Source organism: Stegodyphus dumicola, chromosome X1 (genome assembly GCF_044657685.1).
Source record: "Stegodyphus dumicola isolate Sdum_Otavi_A_Nest chromosome X1, ASM4465768v1".
NCBI lineage: Eukaryota > Metazoa > Arthropoda > Arachnida > Araneae > Eresidae > Stegodyphus > Stegodyphus dumicola.
The window spans coordinates 192,352,293-192,368,772 of record NC_140780.1 but is presented as its reverse complement, the minus strand read 5'-3'; the positions used below and the strand labels follow the sequence as shown (position 1 = coordinate 192,368,772).

Sequence of the window (16,480 nt, the reverse complement as noted above, 5' to 3'; positions counted from 1 at the left end):
GCAATGAATACGTATTTAGGCTACTGAAAATAGCAAGCAAATTATCCAAACTTTTTTTTACTTTCTAAATAGGTGCTAGCCTTGTTTAGTGCGGATAATTCTGAATCCACTATACTTAACATAGAAACCCCTTCATAACAGTGTCGCACCCTTATGAAAGTCGGTCGCTGTTCGAAAAGGCATAACGAGATCTTCATAACGCTTCATACATTTTCATAAAATTTATTTCACCTCCTGCTTAATTTATTAATCAGTAATTGAAACGAAAATAGGGCTTGCATAAGGGTGTGCGCACCTTTTATAAAAAACGTCGGAATGACATTAGGATCCCCACGATCAGTTTCAAGCAAGAATCTGATTATCAGCTTGTATATACTCCCTTATGTCGTAACACTGTTATGGAGATTTCTGTCTTTTCGAGCAGCGTTCGACTTGCATAAGAGTGCGGCACCGTTATGCCGGCGCACATCCAGGAAGGTGTCCACTCACACACTGCTAACATTATTGAGACTTTTGATAAGGTAAACATGTAATCAAAATTCTATATACTCATTGGCTCACTTTTTACTGCCATTATAGTCTCTACTCTTCAAAAAAAGATTTTCCACAAGCTCCTAGAAAGTTACAGTCAGAATTTGGCATCAATTCCTTAGGGTTAAACGTATGGGCACAAGCGAATGTTTCCCGAAATTAGGCAGCATAGTATTATCGAAGATGTTTAGGCAAACATAACTCTGTATTTGCTTCCGTTGTTGTTGCTTATGCTCACTTGTCTGACGTAGTCAGAAAATTCCTCCTGGCGAGGAGCGCTAGTTGACGCCTGCCGTTGGCAACAGCCTTGAGCACCATTCAGGTGACAGCTCAGTTCCGCCCCCAATTTTGATAGAGACCATCCCGGGGGGGGCGGGTTCGAGGGTCTCCAACCCTTCTCCCCTTCCACCAAACCCCACGACAGTACTTTTGGTTCGCCGCATATTTAGAGTACCGCCATGCCGCACCAACACTATACATTTACAAACATCCATGCCTTCTTCGGTATTCGAACCCGGGCCCTCCGGGTCGGCAGTCAGCGACGCTAATCACGATACCGTTTGGGCGGCGCATTTTCTTCTAAAAAACTAAAGGACCCAATTTATTCCAAGAGAAAACAATCTACTGTTTAACCAAATTCAACATTTTACTTACTACAAGCCGTCATGTGGCGCTCGTTCTGACGTTTTTCACATTTATATGCGTTCATCGGATTACCAAAATGAGACTGAAGCTCCACATAATGCATTTATTTTTACTCCTCTCTAATTCAGCTGCGATCACATTTTAAAACCTATAATTTCCGTTAAGCACTGGTTTTTCTGCTTTGTGGTTTATAGTCATTTTAGCTTATGGTAATGCATACATTTCACATGAATAGCTTATGGTAATGCATACATTTCACATGACAATGCCTTGGTGCTATCCGTGGATGCTGATACACACTGGAATTCATTATTGAAATCCGGGAGAAAAGGCAAACAATATTTTTCGTTCTACACCTCTACACATTTCTTGATTTATGGCTCTGAGTTTTCGAAGTTTTTCTCTTATTGCCTCACAGTTATCACTTCATCCATTTTCACTTTAATTTGACGATATTCAAATTTGGTAGTCTTATCCCTAAATCTCACAAACTGACTTCCCACTTAAACCGCATCATGTAACAATGCCTTGTAAAAGACTCGCAGTGTCTCAATAGCTAAAACTCTGAATGATGGTAGTTCGAGTTACATTAGGTACAGCTTTACTCTGTGTGTGTGATTATGGCAAAGCCTCGAGGGCTATCTGCCTAAGAGGAGGGATGCCTTCGTGGGCTTTCTAAGGGAAACTGGCTCGTATACACGTTACACATGGGGAAAACCACAAAAACACCCCTGCAGACAGCCCGTTAGCGGGATTCGAGCCTCGGACCGAACTACCAGTGTTCAGCGATTTTAGCGCTCGGCCGCTGGTGGGCCTACAGCTTTACTCTCACTGCAATTACAGCCAAATAACGAAGATATATTACGGAACAGTTTTAAAACTCAGCAATTGTGCTTAAATGTAAATTTCATAGACCTGCATCATCATGTGCATGATTTATCATGACTGAAAAACAGACAGACTGCATGATCGAGAATAATGTGACTGTTAACGAAGCAACAAAAGGTCATTTATTTTCATAAAAACTACTAACAAGGATATGCTGGAATATGTGAATTTGATACAAACATCGACGATACGCAAAAGGAATTAGCATCCATCTGTGATCCAAAGAGTGAGATAATCTGCGCTTGAAAGGATGTCCAAAAAAGGAAATATAGCGTCAATCCCATCCCAATTCAGTCCTAGTGCGACTCAAGTTCAAACAATACAAACTCACTCTTCCAACGCATTATTACAGAGCGTAATGCTTTCACGGGGGTTGTTACTCAGTAGTCAATACGTACTGCAAATACAATACACGGCCAAGCCACACTGTCATTGGACCGTGAATAACTGGCTGTATGTGATCTCATTCGATGAATCACATTTTTAGCTGTTTCGAACGTATCCGTGTGCTGAATAGAATGCGGGTGATCCATTCGAACAGTAATGTAATAATGCAAGCTGGCGGTGGATTTGTTGTGGTGTAAGACGTGCACTGTTTAAATCACTAGACTTCTAGTGCTGTAGAATATTTCTTGACAAAAGAAACGTATACTGTGATAGATTTCATTGGAGATTATTAGTATTCCATTATTAATGTCATGTTTCCAGTCATCATGGTTCGTACTGAAGGGACTGAATAGCAATACAACGTGTTTGTGTTGATTTAACTTCGCAGAGACTCCAACAACTCGCTGACTTTATAGAGTCGGTGAGTATTCTTTGATAGCATACATCCTGAGCTTTATGTTGAAGACTAAGTAGCGAATTTTCGCTATATCTTTAAGAATAAATACTGCAGAAGAAAGATTTAAATAACCTTTTTTTATTGAAAACTAAATTAAAACAGATGCACGCACTTCGTGCTCCCAAATCACCACCACTTGTGGCTACAACAGAAAATAAGAATGTAACAAATCACTAGTAAATTAAGAAATTCTAAATGACTGACTCCTTAGCTTAAACTAACGCTAAATCGGCTGCACACAGCCAAGCCGAGCCGAGAAATATCATTATAAACTGAAAGGTGCCAAACACCGAACTAGAGAGCTAATTTTAAACTCGCAGCACAAACATCGGAATTAAGTCCGCTACTACCCCTTTCAACTCGTGAAACGCTTCTTAAACACGTTGAGAATTTGCATCTACGTCAAACAAAATTTACATTCTGGCAGGAAATTGAAATCAGGAGGAACAGGAAAGTTGAACTAAAAATAATTGGTTAGAATAAAATTAAATGCTTACAACTTGATATCGCTTTGAGGAAACACAATCATTCGATCATACAGAGGTTCAGCAAGCTGCGAATTAATTCGCATTAGATGCCCCTATTATTTCGATGCATAGATACAGAAACAGAAATTTCATTATACGTGATCAGGTTATAAATACTGTAGTGGATAAAATTAAAGGGACAAATATAAAAAGGTGCTTTACGTTAATTCTCTTCAGTGAAGTCCCATAAAATGCTATTGGTTGATAGCCCAAGATCAATATTACCATGTCGTCTAATAGGATTCAACTTTATTGCACAGAGATGTGCAAACTCCTCCCCTTCCTTTGGCATATATGGGAAGTAGTACAACTGGGAACTTCAAATTATAATTTCAAGGATTGTACGAATAATTGGATAAAAGTTTCGTTTGCAGAAGAGGGTCGTTGAGAAAGAATGTGACACATTGTGAGAAATCGTGTGCGAATGGGGCGATGGAAGCAGTACAGGCACTGACGCAAGTCTGTAAAGACCTAAATTTAGCCAAAAGCATCATGTCTAGAATCTGGAAACAGTTTAAAGACACTGCTGGTGTATGCAGACAACTAAATGTAGAAAACGTGCCGCAACACACCATCAGGATTGTTATTTAAGAAAGATTGCTAAAAGAAATAGACAACAGATGTGAGCCCAGACTGCAAGGGAGTTTGCTGCATCTGCGGGAACTCGACTGCTGTTAGGGACATACCGTGAGGGACAGGTTGTATAAAGAAAGCGAGCTTTGTTGATGAGTCTCGTTTCTAGCTGGAGAGTAATACAAGCGCAATAAGCCTGTAAGTATTCGTAAAGCATGGGCCACCATCATTTTGAATGGATGCCCTGATCTACACATTTTTACCAGTGTAACTAGGTAAGGAATTTTCTCCTCCCTTAACGCCTGTCTTCGTGATGTAACTGGAAGCATGTCCGTCTAGAAATCAGGAGATACGGAGTTCGAAACCCGGCAAGAATATTGCCGATATTTGAACCCCTAGCAATACTCTCCGATATTTTTCATGTCTCCCGACATTTAAAAAAAAATCTAAGTGACTCTACCGGTTGCAACCGAATTAAAATATTGTGGACGATAATTTGTAACCACCTAGATTTGGTCATTGGATCTCCTCCTCCCCAGTCGCTCTTTAAGTGGGCGAGAATGTAAGGAATTTTCTCTTTCCTTACTGCTGCCTTCGGATGTAATACAAAGCATATCCAGGTAGCAATCGGGAGCTTCGGAAATTGCATTTCGGTGACAGCATTGCTGATATTTCATGTTTCTTGCTCCGAAACAAACCTAATGACTCTACAAATATGAATGCTGACTTAAACAGAGATAAGGTTCTTTATCCTTAAGTCAGATTATTTAAGGATGCAACTGGTGATAACTTACCTCCTAATCTATCATAATTTTTGTAACTGTTTGCCTGCAACAGTGACCAGTTATCTTGAGGGCTAAGTAATCCAGCGGATGGAGTGGCCCACATATTCTCCGCATTTTAATCCAACGAAACACGTATGAGGTGCGCTAGGACTTCTAGAACTGCCGTCCCCAACCTTGCACAGTCCAGGAGCTTCAAGGAGGTATTCATTGTGAATACACTTTGTTACCGCAGGAACTGGATAGCATAGAAATCGGTATAAAACGTGCAATTTCGATCAGGAGTGACCGCACACCTCATTAATTTTTCTATGTTATATCTAAACAACTAATATCAACTTTTCCAGGCTAGAGAGTAATACAAGTAGTAACAAGTAGTACAAGAGTAATACAAGTATATACAAATTTTCTCACCAAGTAGTTAGGATAAAATAATAAGTGAACATATTATTGCAGGTTCAGAACAACAGAATATTAATGCATATAAAATGTAATGCTTATATGGATATTAACAGTAAGGTTCACGTATTAATTATAGTTATAAAAACAGCAATCTGATATCAACAATTTGAAGTAATTTTTATTAATGACTATTCAGAGAAATTTTACTCTAGTCAAGAAAAACGGGATATTCTCTTTTCACAATTTTTAAAAAATAATAATAAATCTTGGCTGAGTAGGAAAAACAAAAATAAAAAATATAGTAAATATTTTTCTGGGTTTTTGAAAGCGTTCGTGATATTAGGACAATCCAGATTTTAATATGTAAACAAGAATAAAAGTTTGGTACAAGATAGGGGATAAAATTAATAGCTTTTTAAATTTTTCAAAATGTTAAAAAATGTATCTTGTTCAAAATATACGGAAAATGCTTTGCCATCCCTAAAATATCGTTAGCCTAAGTCGCACAACGGAAGCTGGGCTTGCAGAAACGAATTTCTTACCCTCAGCAGATAAGAACGGATAAAATCGTCTTCAGTAAAACAGTTAGCCTTTAAAAGCAGGGTAACGCAGATTGAAAATGGCGATATATAACAAATATGAATATTAAAAAAAGCACAATTTTTCTAGCATTACCCAAGTACTAATAAAACAGGATATTAAATCCCAGCTATATACAGTTGTTACAAATTATAAAATTAGTGAAACTAGTACCAAGCATCATTATATTATCAATTCAGTAAATGCATAAGAGAAAGCTTGTGGTGTTCAAATGGGGGGGGATACTCTCCAAATACATTGATATTTTTCTGTAGATTAAGAAATAAATAGAAAAATCATAAAATTTTGTGAAAGGGCTCGTTAATGCTCAATCGTCTCGTAATCCAAATTCAAACCTTAGGGGGAGAGGAGAGCAAAGTCCATCCAACGAGTTCAACCTCAGAATGAGTTTTTCAGAACATTTTTCTCAGAACACTTTTTGATTTGTTATGCTTTATTGTTTATTGTTTACTTGAGCTACACAAAGTTTTATTTCATAAAAAATGCAATCTAAGTTCGTTTCAGAATAAGATGAAACTGATAGCCGATGAAAATATTTTAATACTTCATTTACTGTGAAAATAAATTCTTTATAAGTTGAGATAAACAGCAAAATAATTAGAATCTTTCCAAACCTCAGACAGGGATTTAGCACCATAATTTGTAAGTCTTAAATTTTATAAACGTTATACCAACATTAAAGAGTAAAGTTATGCTTACAGGAACTTCTTGTAATTTCTTTTTAGCCACTTTATGAATCCCTAACTGTGAGAGATATCTTTTTTAAACTTATAGTGTATGATACATTTGTACGTGTATAATGTTTTTACGCTTACATACTTTCATTGCATTCAGTATACACCGAAGAACCATTACATTATGACCACCCTCCATATATAACAATGGACCCGCCCAGGAACAAAATTACTGAGCGTGCGCGGCTGATGTTGGAATATATAAAGCGGCTATGCATTGTTTTTCCTATTTTTTTGGGGGGCGCATTCGGACGCTAGACACCGAGCGCATTGCACATTGAATACTTCTATTTCGTTACTGTTACTGACTCAGTACCGTAGCCGGTCAGTGAGTAAATTTCTTTATATTCAGATACCTTCTTGTATATAAAATGTCCTTTTTTAGGCCACCCAGCGTCAACACTGAAGATGAATGTACGGATACGAACTTTTCGGAAACTTCTTTTCCAAGCCAGAAGAAATTTCCACTCAGGAAAAAGGACTTTATTGCGTCTCCCGAAGTAAAAAGAAATAAGAGAAAGAAAACCAGCTGTACACCAGAAGCTAATAAGAGGACCGAACTCAATATAAGAACGGATGAATATATAGCAGGAAAAGATGTGAACAAATGAAGGAACCGGAAATACGAAGATTGATAAGCCAACAAGGATACTCTACAATACTACAATATTTTAAGGGCACTTTACCGAACTACGACGAAGACGAATTTGATGAACGATTTGCACCTAAGACTGAATAGAAACGAGAAGATGAACGGTTAACACGCGCTTGTAACGAAGCATCCCAGAAAGCAATCGACAGATACCAAACAGAATTAAACTTAAAAAGAAAATAAAAAGAACAATCCTGGATAACCTAAGAAAACGGCCAAGAATATCCCACCAGAGGAAAAAATGGAAATACCGCAAGAAAACTCATTCGACGTCCTGCACCCAGCAGAAGATGCAGAGATGGGAGGAGCCAGAGAAGAAGAAACGCCTTCGCCTGTTGTCTTTAAGCAAAGCGAAGTTGACTGGACATTAATTCATGAAATTTTGCTAAGCACATGCAGTGAAGAATTCGAAGGAGAGATGAAAAGGAGACTAAAATGAGATGAAAAATTTATATGTGAATGTTAAAACAGTTGACGACTACATAAAAGCTAATGCTATCCTACAGAAGAGAAATGTACTTTTCCACACTTTTCAGTTACTCAGCGAAAAACCTTTGAAAGTCATCCTTAAGAACCTACCGTCAACAATGAAAGAGGAAGCTATTTTCGCAGATCTTGAAAGAAGGCGATTTCCCATCCAAAAAGTTAAACATTTCACGAGACGAAAAAGTGAAGTTCTGGAAAAACTTCCAATATTCCTGGAATTAGAAAAAACCAAAGAAGGTCATTCGATACGTCACCTAAACAACATGTTTAGTGTGAATGTTAAGATTGAAAAGTATGCACCCAAGAAAAGAGTAAAGGCCCGTCTACACGTAGCGATTTTCTCGGCCGACTTATCTGGCCGACAATATCTGAGATAGCTCGCCTGTCCACACGGAACGATTTTCTCGTTAGTACAGGAATTCACTCAGCCAATCACTATGAAAGGAAGTGTTCCTGCCCTCTACAGCGTCACACTGTCTACGATTTGTAAACAAAGCTTACGGTGTTGTCAAGTAGTCAAAATAATGGATGACTTTTAAATTGCTACTATAGATACAGCTACAATTTTGAAATTAGTTCCTGCTACAGAAGGGAAAAAAAAATGCGTTTGGACCAGAAATTGGGTCAAACGACAAGAAATTCATAGTGCCTTCGTAATTCCCTGCTTCGGGAGTTGCGCATTGAAGACACAGTACAATTCGGAAAGTATTTACGGATGATGCCGTGTGATTTTGATTTTTTGCTAAATTTAGTTTGCTGGAAAATTAAAAAAAAAAAAATTGCTTTTCTTTTGTGTAATTCGCAAAATTCAATTAACACAAAACTCAGTTTGTGATTTTTGACTTTTTATCTTTTGATCAGTAGATCTAAAACACATGCCAACGGCCATTCGAAAAATAAAAAGAAAGACGTTAAAATTCAATAAACACCTCACCCGTAGGCGAAAAATAAAACGTGACTTTTAAGTTATGCAGTTCGAATTTAGTGATGGAGAAACTAAATTAAAAAGTTCTTCCAGGCGCAGAAAGTCCAAAAACCGGTGGGGAATCGAACCCACGATCTTGACGTACCGAGAAACCCTAGCCTGCTCTTTACCACTAGGATATGATCGCTCGCATAGGAGCTGTCGGAAAAGCTATGTACTTCATCACCTGATTAACTCCCATTTTCGGCGAAGTCAATTGAGTCTCTGCGCTGCTTTATTTTCGACTGGAGATTTTGCTTTTTGAATTTTTTCAATAAGTGCGACACAGTTTCAAGTAGTTTCTGAATATTTTCATCTAGTACCCATGACATGGCATCATTAATAGTTTTTCGAACTTTTTTTGGGGGAGTTAATATCATTTTCACCCGGAATTAGAAAATATTTGAATATATAAAGTAATGGGGAAGACAAATCTTATCAAAATAAGATAATTCCTTAATTTTTTATTTTTAAAATTTACATTATTATTCGGGCCCCACAACACAGCATTTTCTCTATAGAAATCTATTGAGTTTCGCTCCACCGAAATGCAGCCATGTTTATTATTCCAAATGAGGAGAAAAGCACGTGATCACTCAAAGCAATCTTATTGGCTAGAGACTCCGATTTTATCGTACGCTAGTGAGCAGTGATCACCAGTTCTGAAATCGCGGCAGAGAACATGACCGATTTTTGGCGCATGCGCAGATCCTTAAAATTGTTGCTCTACGAGAAAGTCGGCCGAGAAAATCGCTTCGTGTAGACGGACCTTAACACAATGTTACAGATATCAGGAATATGGTCATACCCAACACTTATGCTCAAACATTGAACGTTGTTGCAAATGCGGCCAGCAGCACAGAAGTAAAAATTGCACTCTTAAACCCGAAGAGAAACCAACTTGCATTTTTTGCAAACAGCAGCATGTATCTTCATACAGGGGTTGCCCTAAATATGAAGAACGATTTGAAGCTAAAAAATTGCGACCCAAGCCTCCAGCAGCACCTATTCCTACTTCAGCAGATTTCCCACAGCCCGTAAAACCAGATGAAGAAAAAAACCAGACTCAGCCGAAATCACTTTTTAGTGAGAAAGTTCAAAGAAGGATGAACCCCCTCGAAGGAATACAGGGAAGCATTAGAATAGATACAAGAACCGAAGCTCAATAACTTTTTAAGTAGCATCATCAATCACATCGAGAAAATAAGAACTGCGAAATCAACGCCGGAGAAGTTATCACCCGGATTCCACGCAGCTATGGCATTAATGCAATTTGCCGAAGATGCAGAATAATTCGCATCGGGCGATGCGAAAAGAGGACTTTAATGAACTTTCCTTTCTTTTCCTTTTACCATTTCTTCTAGGTTTTCCTTAGCGTCCAGTTTCAAGCGGTTCCTCTCGGGGTCAGTACTTGGGTGGGTGACTGCCCTCGACGAATCATCTCACTCAGACTCGTGAAGAGAAGCTCCCAGCTCGGACGACTAGCCGCGAAGGAATTATTTGTTTACTTCCCAGTTTTTGTACTTTTGTACACGCCAGAGCTTCGCCTATGTGGCGCGGCGATTTTTCGCCTTTAATTTCTAATAACCATCGCCTTAGGGCATAACTCACATTCAACACAGTCAAACTAATGCTGCGAAAACCACGAACCGATTTGATTTGATTCTTTCCAAACAGTGTACCCATGGTGTAGTGGTTATCACATCCTCCTAACACGTGGAACATCCCAGGTTCGTAACCTGGTGGGTACAGCCTCAGGTTTTTAATCGACCGTATTAATCTAATTTTCCCCCTCAGATGAGCCTCTTCGGGAGAATTATTCTATCTGGTTTCTTCACCGTCAGCCCCAGAAAGGGATTAGATAAGGAACTGGAAAAGTAGGCTAAAATTGCCTGCTGTGCGCCAGTATAACCCCGAAATTCCAAAACTTTCCAAACATAGCGCGATTAGCGACATAACGGGAAAAGCAGCTGATTTATCAGACTTCGATAAAGGTCAAATCGTTATGACTCGGCGACTGAGAACATCAATATCAGAAACGTCGCGTTTAGTGCGCTGTTAACGCACAGTTGTTATGCGCACATATCGAAAGTAGTGTATGGATGATGAAACACAAGTCGACGGCGCATTGATTCCAGAGAAAAGTGGAGATTGCTAAGCATTGTTCTCCGGACTGAAGAGCTACAGCAACCGAAGTCACCACCAGCTACAACAATGGTGACTCAGACAGTTTTTTCAACACACTATGCAGTGTACATTGCTGCGTATGGGCCTACGCAGCCGGATGCCGAAGCACGTCATCGCCAGCTGCGTCTGCAATGGACCAAGAAACATCGGAATTGGACATTAGGAGAATGGTAGAATGTTGTATGGTCCGACGGATCACCTTTTCTGGTCCATCACATCGACAAAGCGTGTGCTAATACGCCGATTACTTAACGAAACCCTGGCTCCCGGATGCACAGTTGGACGGAGACAAGCCGGTGGCTAGGGTATTATGGTGTAGGCAATGTTTTCATGGAGCACATTAGGACCCATTATCCCCATAAAACAGTATCTAATGTCTGTGCGCTACGTGGACATTGTTGCAGACCAGGTTCACTCATTCATGACAACAACATTTCTGGTGGGGGAGAGTGTTTACCAACAGGATAATGCACCATGTCATAAAAGTCGAATCGTCAGGGAGTGGTTCGAGGAACATTCCAGTGACTCTTAAGTCATGTCTTGGCCTCCAAATTCACCTGATATTAATCCAGTAGAGTATTTGTGGTTCCACCTAGAAAACTAAATTCTTGTTGCCACGCTACCCCCTCGCAATGTGCGGGAATTGCAGGACCAGTTGGTGAGCGCTTGGTATCAGATACCTCAGACTACGTATTAGCACCTTGCGTAGTTAAGGCCACGCCGGGTTCTGGCAATTTTGAGGGCTAAAGGTGGTCCTACATGTTATTAACAGGGTGGTCATAATGTAATGGCTCTTCTTTATATAATGATAAAAATTAAAAAGGTCGGAACGACTGTACTTGGTTTACTAATTTTCTTTTTCACAGTTTAAATTTCTATTTTTCATGATTTCAATTCAAGTCCCCTTGAAAATTTTATTCATGATTTTCAAGTCCTTTTAAAAAAATCTATCGGAATTAAATTTCACACCTAATTTTGGTACACTCTACTAAATTTATATTAGGAGATAATATAATCACCATTTCTTTATTAAATACATTTACATTTCGAGTCCGGTTTATAAACTTGCTTACAGAAAAGAATGAGTGAAACTAATACGAGTGACATTATGTTAAATTAACAAAATAAAAAAGAAAAGGATTCACATCTATTAAAACAACAATTAGGATTTGTGAACATAATTATATATTATTAGATAGTCAAAGAAACAGGATTCTTTAAAATGGTAGTTGATAGCTGATGAAAATAAATTATATAAATCACTTAACTTTTGCATTGTGTGCTTTTCATTATTATTAAAAATTAAAATACCAGGTATCTGTTTAAAAACAGTGCAGAAGAACCGACCGTTAAAACAGAAATTTTAATGAAATGTTAAAGATAGCTTTCAGAGTTTAATATTTAACATCTTTATAATATTATTTTCATGTTTGATTCAAATTTTGAGTTCTCGTTTGTGGATGAAAATATGCAGACCTAAAGGGAAAAACAAAAGGATCGAGCCTTAAAAATTTATCAGTTTGATGAGAAAACAAATTCAAAATGTTTTACATTTTCACTAAACTAAAATGAACATACAGTCCATCACATGAAAGAAATACCATAGTATGAAAGAAAGAAAAACGGTGAAGACAGAAAATAAGTTAGTAAAAACGAAAAAAATTCAGCCTTTTTTAATTTGAATTGCTTACGCATATTAAATTTATATTATTATTTATTTTTTGCAGGTTGAAAAGCAAGAGATCTGTTTCTTCTTACCTGGAAAGAAAGACATCAGTTAAAGAAAATAAATCAGTTGAAGAAACTACATCAAGTTGTGACTCCTCTGAGGTCGATACCAGGCCACTTCGTGATGATATTAGTTCCAATGCACCATCTACAGAATCTGATGCTTTTTACATCAGTAGCGATGAAAGTGACGAAGAGTTGTCAGATACCATATTTTCTCAAAAAACTTACTGGTCTTCGACATCTCTAAGTACACTAAGTGACGGTAGTTTAAACAGTCTTCTTTCTCAGACTGGAACGGAACTTACTTCTAGTTCTGGCACATTAACTAGTATAGGATTAGAACGATTACCTACTCCACCGCCGCCTCCTCCATCTGTCACGGCGGCAACAACAAGAAAGGAAGTCTTAATAGAAGTTGTTCCAAAATCTACGACCTCAGATGAAAGCATTGTTACAAAAAATGATAAAAATCATTCTAATCAAAATATATCTCCGAAATCAACAAGAAAATCTAAATCCATGCACAAAATGCCAAAGTCTAAAGCAGAAAAATTGGATCAGCAAAAGCACTCAGTGCAAAGTTCCAAGAATATATTTACTAGTCTAGTAAACATGAAATCACCAGTAAAAGATCAATATAAGCCTAAGCAAAAGGACTACCAGTTTAATAAGTTACATGAAGATCAAGTACTAGCTCCTTTTGACATGTATGGAAATAGTTCTCCAAAGAAATTAAAACAAATTCCTGCTTTCATTAAAGACAATATTTCCCCAGTCATAGAAAATGAGTCAAAAAGTCTTTTGCAATCCTTTTGCTCAGTGCAAGAAACCAATGTTCAGCATGAAAGTTCAAGAACATGCAACAATTCAAATGTAGACAGAAAATTAAACGACACCATAGTATCAAAAGGAAACGCAGAAATTCCACTTAAATACGTGCACCAGGTAACTGTTACTCCAGTCCAAAGATGTATTATAAATGAAGCATCAGGGATATCCGGTAAGCAAATTCCAGTTAAAGAAAGTCATTACGAAAAGCAAATTTGTGACGGTAAAACTAAGTTTAATTTTTATCCGAACAGCACAGTCACAGAAAATGTACATGTTTACCCTTCAGTCCAAGCAAAATTTCAGCGTCCAACAGTTCTGCAATCTGAGAAAACGAAATTAGCAGCTCGAGTAGTTTTAGATCCGGAGGGAAGAGTTATATATAGCACAAATTCACTTGATCGCAAACATACTGATGTGAGGCCTGTGAAACACATTAAGTTAAAGTCTTGTGAGCCATTGTCAAGTGACAGTGAAGACGCGTACCATAAGCACAATTCCTTTCATATTCAGAATCATTTCCATCATGCAAATGCAATTCCAGAATGTATGGAAACCAAATTCCAAAACTGTAAAATGACAAACACATTACATAGTCCACCTACAGTGTCTAATCTAAACTTTAGACAAGATGCTGCTAGTATGGGCCAGTTTTATCCGGTTTGTAACTATTTGCATAAAAATCAAAACCATATGCAAATTTTACCTCCCAATTCTGTAAAAGTCACGCAAAGGCACTGTGCATCTGATTCATGTGAATTATTCAGGCCAAACTATCATCGCACTTTAGAACAAAATCCTGAAACAATACTAAGGATAAATTGTAAAGAAACAGCTAACAACAGTTTGCTAAACGAAAAAATGAATTCTTTGACTCCAGACCCAAATGTTTCAGGGTTACCTGTAAATGAAACCTTACTTACCCAGCGTAACGTACACTTGCATTCAAAACATATGGAAATGCTTAGTAGAATACCACAAAATTCTTGTTTTACAGATTCACAGCAAAACTCGTTTTCACCGTTATCACCAGAAATGAATTATAAAGTTCTCGAAAATCAAAATACAAAATCACCGCTAAGTACTATGTCTACAGAAGATTTATTTACAGTTATTCATAACTGCAAGAAAAAAATGAATATAAAAACAGACTCTGATATTTCTTTGGCTTCATCATCTCGTTCAAGTTCTCCGTCCTATATTCGTCCAGCTTCTTCAAAAGGCGGTTTAGCTGAAACTGGTTTTCTTTCACCTAGAAATCTATCAGCAAATTGTGATAATATGAGAGAAAGAAGAAGCTGGGCCGATTTTAGGCCAACGAATTCTTCTAGTGATCGGAAATCTTTAGCCTGTGATAGATTAGGACCTGCTAAACCTACAAGTATGCATGATTTTAAAATGTTATTATTACAAACTAGAAGTAATAGTCAGGTACCTGGTCCTCGCAAATCAGCTGTTGAAATGCTTAAAATTCCCGTATCTTATGAAAATAGTCAAAGGATGAATTCAATGCCTTTAAGCTTATCACCAAGAAATTCTATATCATTTTCTGTTCAGAATTCTCCAACTTCAGAAACATGTTTCTACAGCGGCCATTCAACAGTGCCATTCAAAAGAGGTAATCGTGCTCGAGCATCTTTACAGTCAAGGTATACAATGTATCCTCCGATATTTGAAGACTGTTTAGAAGATTCGGAAAATTGTCGGGATTTAATGCCGCCATCCTCAAATAAAGACCTAATTCCAGCTGAATCAGTGAAAGGAAGTAATCAGTACAGAAATAATGCACATAATACCTTAGAGACTAGTACTGTAAACCATGCGAGGCAATGGGTGTGATCTCAAATATATTAGCTCTAATATATGTGAAGGCTAACCTACATCTTCAATGCAGACTTTTTTTTTTTTTTTTTTTAAATCGCATTGAAGATGGGTGATATATATCTAGTTGTCTTTCTGCTAAAAGTGATTATAATTTACAAAAACAGTCAATGTAAGCGTGTCAGATAAAAAGAAAAACTAATAAAGAATATTCAATATAATTTGCTCTTTATTTAAGTAAAAGAGAATATAGTCGGTCTCTAATTCATGTCACTGCACGCAAAGTAACTATCACCTCTCTTTCATTTCATGACATATTTGTACATTTGCTTTCAACATGATTTTTTTTTCCACATTTTACGCACTTCGTAACAATAAACGTTGTTAAAATTTGTCTAAAAATGACATCAGAGGTTTTAGTCAATTTAGAAATATTAATATACCAGTGAGAAAAGAAGCTAACAAATTTAACAAAAAAAAAAAAAAAAACTAGTGTGTTATTTTTAATATATATAGTCATTAGGATTTTTTTGAGAGGTAAGAGAGATGAAAAATTAACAACCGCCTTCGCCGGGAGTCGAACCACGGACCTCTGGAATACCGGCCCAGCGTGCTACCGTTACACTACGAAGGCACGCTAGGGAAGTGGGAGAAATACTTTATATACTCCCCTTCTTAAAGGGCGACTAGGATTTTAGGGGACCTAGTCCCCAAATCCTGGGTACGGAGAATCATCATCCACAACCCTTTTAGTTCGGGCGCCACTTGTAGAGTCATTAGGTTAATTGGAAGCAGAAAAGATGAAAAATATGCAACCGCCTTCGCCGGGAATCGAACCACGGACCTCTGGAATACCGGCCCATCGTGCTACCGTTACACTACGAAGGCACGCTAGGGAAGTGGGAGAAATACCTTATAATATAAATCATTCTTTAGTGACTTCATTCAAGGTTACCACCTGTAGCTTTCCAGTTTGAGTACTTTTCAGAAATGAACATTTTTTAATAACAAATACTTATTGCAATGATAACTATTTCACTGCTTTCTTGCCAAAAAATACAAAATTCTCAAAGTTAGCTCTTTACATATATATATTTGAAGGCAGTGATTTAAGACATTGCAGAAGTAGTGTTAGTTATTTTATAGAAGTTGTTTTAAAACTGCTAAAAAGCACGAAACATTTCAAACCCTGCTGAATAGCTCATTTTTGGTGACGTGATTCTGAAGTCATCGTCAGATAAGTATTAAAAGATTACTAGTGGTTATTTAGTGAAGACTAGAGTTT

At 37.6% G+C, this 16,480-nt stretch overlaps 1 protein-coding gene across 2 annotated transcripts in view; it reads left to right on the top strand.

The window, feature by feature from the left end:
- The window catches only part of LOC118202414 (uncharacterized), a 157,505-nt gene extending 142,089 nt beyond the window's left edge, over positions 1-15,416 (top strand). For both annotated transcript variants that reach the window (XM_085807643.1, XM_035374599.2), the window contains one exon: positions 12,543-15,416. In XM_085807643.1, coding sequence (XP_085663769.1) covers positions 12,543-15,213 — 2,671 coding nt within the window. In that variant the 3' untranslated portion in view covers positions 15,214-15,416. The remainder of the gene's footprint in view (positions 1-12,542) is intronic.
- Positions 15,417-16,480: the final 1,064 nt, after the last annotated feature.